Source organism: Colobus angolensis, unplaced genomic scaffold (genome assembly GCF_000951035.1).
Source record: "Colobus angolensis palliatus isolate OR3802 unplaced genomic scaffold, Cang.pa_1.0 Scaffold477, whole genome shotgun sequence".
Classification (NCBI taxonomy): domain Eukaryota; kingdom Metazoa; phylum Chordata; class Mammalia; order Primates; family Cercopithecidae; genus Colobus; species Colobus angolensis.
The window spans coordinates 660,461-667,366 of NW_012118232.1; the positions used below are offsets into that span (position 1 = coordinate 660,461).

A 6,906-nucleotide genomic window follows, 5' to 3' on the forward strand; every position below is an offset into this window, starting at 1 on the left:
GCCCCCTCCCCCAGTCTCCCGCGCGGCGCTGGAGGACTCTGCGCCCCCCTTCGGCCGTCACGCCGGCGATGGCGGCGCCTTTCCCTGGCCCCAGCCCTGGAAGTCAGAGGGCCTAAGAGCGGCGGTCCCTGCGAGGCTGCGGACGGCCGAGGCGCCGAGCGGAGACAGCCCGAGCGCGACGTGTACCCCTCTCCCCCGGTCCCCAGGTCCTCTACCGCCCTCTCCGCTCCCAGGTCCGCCCGCCCTACCCTGCGCCTCTGGATGCTTTTGACCCCAGATTCTCCGCCCCTCCCCCCAGTCCTGGTGCCCTCCTTTCCAGGGGTCCTGGTCCCCAGTCTCCGGGCTCGGACTGACCACTGACCAGAGCCCAGGCCAGTCCACTCCCTGGTCTAACAAATAAAGAGCCTTTCCCGCGCTCCCCGGTGCCAGGCCCACGCTGGGGGAGGCCGAGAGGCCTGCAGGGCAGCCGACGTCCACTAAGGCAGACTCTTCTCCCGCTAGTGTGACCCCTTCTAACTCAGCCAGGTGACTGGGCCGTGCGCTGCAGGGTTGCGGGCCACGGTCACTGCGCCTGCTTGTTTCTGACCTCAGTAAGTGGCCGCAGTCACCCGTCAACCTCCGGTTTCCCGACGCAGGCCCCTCGTGAGATGCTGTGGTCTTTTCTAGCAACGTCGCCAGGCTTTCCAACAAAATTCCTCTTTCCTGCGCAGAACCGCTCTCCACTCCCATTTCTTCTGCTCAGATCCGTATTCCGAGCCCGCACCAGGCTGTGCGCCGGGTCCGGAGGTGGCCGACCCGGCACCCGTGGGCCCTGTCGAAGGGGAGCCAGCTGGGCACGCGTTGTTTTCTGAGGTGGCCTCGCTGTCTTTCAGGGTGTGTGTACATTCGAAACTCCACTGAACCTTGATTGAAGACCTAGTGTGGCAGTCCATGGCCTGGGGACTGGTAAGGATTGAGGCAATAGGATGGGCTTGAGTGTGGCCGTGCCCCCAGGGCCCCACTGAACTAGTGGGTGTGCTGGGAACCTGGCCACACGTGAACCTCTCCAGACGAGGGGATGCCCTGCAGCGTCCAGCCGTCAAAACCTCCTGTAGAAATGGGAGCGAGCATCAAGCCTGTGTGTGTGCATGCTTGGGTGGAGTCAACCCGGAGAAGAAAGAGGCTTCCGGGCTGGCCCTCCAAAGCCGGTTGTACAGGCGGCAGCTCAGGCTACTCACTGGGGGCCCTATGACCCTTTCTGGGGCGCTGCTTGCTCTCTCCAGTCTGCTTTTGTATATTTTGTGTCCATATCACCAAATCGTCTCATTGGTTCTAAGCTTTCATTTACCTTCCTTAGATTGTCTAATAGTTGTCTCTCTTCCCAAAGCTGTTCCTGCAGTTTCTATTTTACTTCTAGGTAATGGGGTGACAGCCCCTTTCAGTTACCTTCAGCAAGCACAGCAGCATGAGAGGACGCAATGACAAGTGAAGTCTCTTAAGTCAGAATCCTGCTTCTATCTGGCATAGCCTCTTAGTCAATTAAGAGAATGCATGTAAAGAATACACGTTCAGACTGGGCGCGGTGGCTCACGCCTGTAATTAGAGCACTTTGGGAGGCCAAGGCAGGAGGATCTCTTGAGCCCAGGAGTCTGAGACCAGCCTGGGCAATATAGTGGGACCCCCGTCTCTACAAAAGATTAAAAAATTAGCCGGGTGTGGTGGTGCGCCCCTGTAGTGGTGGGAGGATGTCTTGAGCAGGGGAGGAGGGGTTTGTAGTGAGCTGAGACTGCGCCACTGCACTTCAGCCTGGATGACAGAGTGAGATCCTGTCTCAAAAAACAAACAAAAACCCATATTTGGGAATACATGGGAAGAGCGAGGGCTTTGCCAATCATTATCATTATAGTGAATATTCTAACTAATGTTAATCAGTTACTATGCTCCAGGGTTGTGTTCAGTGCCTCATTCCTATTACCGCACTAAATTCTCAAGCGTCAGAACAAGGCCTCCGTTTTACGGCTTAGGGAATTGAAGCACAGATGGGCTAAGGGAGCACTTGTAGAGCAGGGATGTGGTTTGATAACAGAGCGCATGCTCTTTAACTATCCTGCTCTTCTGCGATTGTTGTGAATAAAGCACCTACAAGTTCCTGTAGAACGGTAATTTACGTGCCCCATACAACATAGCTTTTATTAATTTTAGGTATCTCACGCAGCGCTTACTTAGATTTTTGCTGTGATCATTGATAAAGTTCAGCTTTCAACACTCCATATCAAATTCTGTTACTTCAGAAGTCTAGGAACCAATCACATCTCCGAAATAAACGCAAGGCATTGCATAATTGCATTTTGGAATGTGGTGCTGTATATAGTCCATCAGAGAGGGTCATCACTTCTATCTGGGTATTAGGAATAAAAATGGCGGTGGCAGAGTAGGGGGCACGGCTGCCAGCTCCGAGTTCGGACCCGCTCTGGGGAGGCAGAGGGCGAGGCCGGGCCGACGCCACGTGGGCTGCCCTTCCCTTTTGGGCAGCCCCACTTCCAGAGCTGAGGCGCCTGCGCCAGGAGCTTCTGGCCCTGCTCGGCCTCAGGGAGCACGCGCACCCTGCGTACTCTGATTGGTGGAATCTCACGCCCCTCCGCTGCATTCTGATTGGCGGATCCGCCTTGCTTTAGGAGGTCGACGCCCAGCTTTCCGGCACTCGTACGTGTAGCATACAGCGCTCGTTAGTCTCCCAGGCCGCCGTAGACGGCGAGTACGGGCGGGGCGGCCTTGGCTGCGTCCGGGCGATCCAGTGCCTAGTTCCGCCATACCCCTCTCCACGACCTCGGTCGAGCATGTTCACCAGGGCCCAGGTGAGACGGATTCTGCAGCGGGTGCCCGGGAAGCAGCGACTCGGCATCTACCGGTTTCTGCCCTTCTTTTTTGTCCTGGGAGGAACGATGGAGTGGATCATGATTAAAGTGCGCGTAGGCCAGGAGACCTTCTGTAAGTGAGGGGGTAGCAGTCTCTGCTGTCAGGAAGGCACGAGGTGTAGGGATCCGTTTTTCTGGGAAGTATTCTCAGAGAGCAAAGTGCGCATTCTACTCAGAACGCTGGGCAAGTGCAGTTCCATTCGTTTGGCAGTCAGGGCGGCCTGGCTCTCCTGTAGGCCGGGCACATTGGCGTCCAACCTTGCGACCTTCCCTGCATTTAGAGGCGAGATCACGTGCTTCCAGCCCTCTCACGCCTGCCCTTCACTCCTGCCGGTGACATCGTTTGGGCCTAAGGAACAGACTTGCTCACAACAATCGTAGAAGCGGGTGGATATGAGGGGTCAGGGAAACTCCTGCTAAATAGCCATTTCACTTTGGACTCATCTGTCCAAACTCTGGAGGGAGCTGATCTGCCTGACTTTGCTATTTACCACTGCCTTTACAGGGCAGTCATTGGCACCAGGTCTTTGGTCTGGGTCCAGATGATGAGCACTGTAAAGACAGTGGTAATGCCTGGCACTGCATTACTGAGCATTAACTCTGGACAGGCCAGTTCCTTTCAGGAGGACTTCCCCAACCCCTCGGCCCTTTCTGCTTTGCCCCTCTCCTGAAACGCTATCGTTTGTGAATTGCCAACCCACATTTTAAAGAATTGTTACATTAGTGATTCCTAAAGATCCTTAGTCCTTCTGTTCATCCATTCATTGATACTTAATGAGCATTCTTGAGGGGCTGTAATGAAAAAGGCAGAAGTGTCCCTTACCCCAGAAGAGCTCTAATGGGAAAGAAGATGATAAAGACAGTTACCACACACAGTGATCAGTGCTGTGAGAAGGAAGTGGGAGGAACATAGGAATCTCGGTTGGGCGCATCAGCTGGACTAGATGGTGCAGGGAAGGCTTCCGGAAGCAGCTACCAAGTAAAGTAGGACCTGAAGACTGAGTAGGTGTCAGTCAGATGAGGGGAAGGTGTGTGGAATTGAAAGCACCTCCATGGCAGTGGTAGGAGCACTTGTGTGAGAGTATGCTGTGTGTTTGAGGGATTGAAGCAGATGAACAAAGTGGGGATGGCTAGAAGGGTGCCTGGGCAGGGTGGCAAAGGGACTGGAGAATTAAGAATGGATCCCAAGGATTCTTTTTAAGGAGAGGATTTAACACGTGGAGAATGGCTTCTTGTGGACAGATTGGTAGGAACAGTTACGCTGTATGGCTGTCTAGAGTTGAGACGGTGGCCTGGTCTAGGTTGGAGCAGAAAGGATGCCAAGAAGGGGTGGAAGTAAGAGACAGCCCGGAGGTAGTACTGACAGGGCATGGTGATTGAGTGGACTCAGGAGATGAGTGGAGGCTTCTGATGGGACACCTGGGGCAGGGGTGGTGCATTTCCTGAAGGTGCAGAACACAGGCAGGGCCATCCTGGGCACCATCTGGGACGTGATGAGGTATATATGGTTATACAGAGCTGAAGCTCAGGAGGCAAATCTGGGCCAGAAATTGGGATTCGTGAACCATTCATAAGCAAATTGTGATGGAAGTCAAACCCTAACTTTTTTTTTTTTTTTTGAGACGGAGTCTCGCTCTGTCGCCCAGGCTGGAGTGCAGTGGCCGGATCTCAGCTCACCGCCAGCTCTGCCTCCCGGGTTTACACCATTCTCCTGCCTCAGCCTCCCGAGTAGCTGGGACTACAGGTGCCCGCCACCTCGCCTGGCTAGTTTTTTGTATTTTTTAGTAGAGACGGGGTTTCACCATGTTAGCCAGGATGGTCTCGATCTCCTGACCTTGTGATCTGCCCATCTCAGCCTCCCAAAGTGCTGGGATTACAGGCTTGAGCAACCACGCCTGGCCAAACCCTAACATTTTAATTTAATTAATTTATTTTTTGAGACCAAGTTTTGCTCTTGTTGCCCAGGCTGGAGTGCAATGGTGCGATCTCAGCTCACCGCAACCACTGCCTCCCAGGGTCAAGCGATTCTCTTGCCTCAGCCTCTGGAGTAGCTGGGATTACAGGTATGTGCCACCATGCCTGGCTAATTTTGTATTTTTAGTAGAGATGGGGTGTCTCCATGTTGGTCAGGCTGGTCTCGAACTCCCGACCTCAGGTGATCTGCCCACCTTGGCCTCCCAAAGTGCTGGGATTACAGGCGTGAGCCAATGTGCCTGGCCCAAACCCCAACATTTTAAGAGTAACTGAGAATGGCCAGAGAGGCAAGGAGGGAAACCAGGAAGATTTGTTACCACAAAAGAAAAGAGGTTAAAGAAGTCCAGCTCTGAAGGGGAGGTAACCCCCTTCCTCTAGGAGAGACTGCAGGATATACAAATAATGATCTAGAAGGAGAGGGTGGAGAGAGGCTGGAGATACTGGACGCTTGAGGGTGGGAGAGGGTGGGACCAGAGCTGGGTGACAGGAGTAAGCCCTTGGAAGTTAGCTGGAAGAGTTCCTTATGATGACTTTCCTCTGTGAAGGAATAGAGGAAATGGCCATTAGGGGGTGGGTGAAGAAGAGTCAGGATCATGGCTGAGGAAACAGGATTGTCAGACACCTCAATGGACCCAGTTAGAGGCATCAATTGGCCCCTCAGTGCACAGCAAGCAGGGTGAAGCATGGGGAAGGGAGGAAGTTGGATTAATCAGTGGTTGGGGTTTTGAGGTTGTGTCAGGAAGTTAAGATACTGACAAGAGTATGAAAGAATTTTAGCTGATTTGCCAGGACAGAACAAGAGGCAGCTGAGCGGGGAAGACAGGGGCCGAAGGCCTGGGGAAGAAACCTGAGGTCCAAGGACAGGAGGGCTGGAAAGGTAATGGGGGTTGTGGTATGAACAGAAATCCTTCAGAGGAGCCCTGCAAATGACTGGAAGATGTTGAAGGTGAAGGGGGCTGGGTAAACTTCATCCCCATGGGTAAGAGTGTTATCTGGGGAGAAGGCACAGGACAGGGGCAAGGAACCTGAGCTAGAGGCCAGCACTTTTGGTGACTGAAGGGGCATGATGGAGAGCAGGTGCCAAAGAAAGATGGTGGTAGACAAATGGTGTGAGCCATGAAGGAAGAAGTTTTTTTTTTTTTGAGAGAGTCTTGCTCTGTTGCCCAGGCTGGAGTGTGGGGGCACAATCTTGGCTCACTGCAACCTCTGCCTCTTGGGTTCAAGTGACTCTCCTGCCTCAGCCTCCCGAGCAGCTGGGACTATAGGTGCCTGCCACCACACCCGGCTAATTTTTGTATTTTTAGTAGCGACGGGGTTTCACCATATTGGCCAGGCTGGTCTCAAACTCCTGACCTTCGGCCTCCCGAAGTGCTGGGATTATAGGCATGAGCCACTGTGCCTGGCCTGGAAGAAGATTCTTTACATGAAGGTGGAGAATGAAAGGTCTGGCAAAGCAGCAGCTGGAACAAGGAAACTGATCTCCTCTCCCCACCCCACCTGAAGGTTTCTGGGTATGGAAGAGGGAGCATCAGAGAGCCAAGAGGCAAGAAGTGCCTTTGAGGAGCCAGGTTTTAGTTAAGAAGGATGACTTCAGAGCACAGAATAGAAATTATGGGGGAGAAGGAAGTGAGGGAAAGCTTAAAACACTAAGAGATGTGCTAAGACGTGATTCTATCTTTCAGGACACTGACTTTTACTCTAAGTCTAGAACTCCATTATCATAGTCCTCATCTAACTCAAGTTTTAAGTTTATTTTGGCATTGAGTTAAATATTAATGCCAAGATTCAGAAGTAGGTGACAGACCTAGACTGTTGGTTAAATTACTCAGATCGAGTGTTTTAATTTTAAATATGTTTCTTAAAAATCTAAGCAACTTTTTGTTTGATACAGATGATGTCTACCGTAGAAAAGCCTCAGAAAGACAGTATCAGAGAAGGCTGGAAGATGAATGAGACTGAACTTCAGCAGTCAATAAAGTCAATATGAATTTTTACTATTGGTTTCAGTGCCTTTTAAAATGTACTTTTCAGATCTCTT

General features: G+C 52.4%; 2 protein-coding genes across 2 annotated transcripts in view; one reads left to right on the forward strand and one right to left on the reverse strand.

Annotated features, from left to right (window-relative positions):
- Window positions 1-1,143, reverse strand: part of NT5DC2 (5'-nucleotidase domain containing 2) — a 10,704-nt gene extending 9,561 nt beyond the window's left edge. Inside the window, exon 1 of the mRNA XM_011958857.1 lies at window positions 609-1,143. Coding sequence (XP_011814247.1) covers window positions 609-729 — 121 coding nt within the window. The 5' untranslated portion in view covers window positions 730-1,143. The remainder of the gene's footprint in view (window positions 1-608) is intronic.
- A 256-nt stretch (window positions 1,144-1,399) lies between these two features.
- SMIM4 (small integral membrane protein 4) lies at window positions 1,400-6,906 on the forward strand. The gene is made up of 4 exons (XM_011958877.1): window positions 1,400-1,404; window positions 2,389-2,410; window positions 2,700-2,967; window positions 6,760-6,906. The coding sequence occupies exons 1-4, from the start codon at window positions 1,400-1,402 to the stop codon at window positions 6,819-6,821; spliced, it is 357 nt and encodes a 118-aa protein (XP_011814267.1). The 3' UTR covers window positions 6,822-6,906.

What these genes read in the sequence shown, in the direction of transcription:
- SMIM4 (XM_011958877.1), top strand. An exon ending in ATAAAAATGGCGGTGGCAGA is followed by an intron (nt 2,411 to 2,699) that starts GTAGGGGGCACG and finishes TGTAGCATACAG; the next exon opens with CGCTCGTTAGTCTCCCAGGC. An exon ending in CGTAGGCCAGGAGACCTTCT is followed by an intron (nt 2,968 to 6,759) that starts GTAAGTGAGGGG and finishes TGTTTGATACAG; the next exon opens with ATGATGTCTACCGTAGAAAA.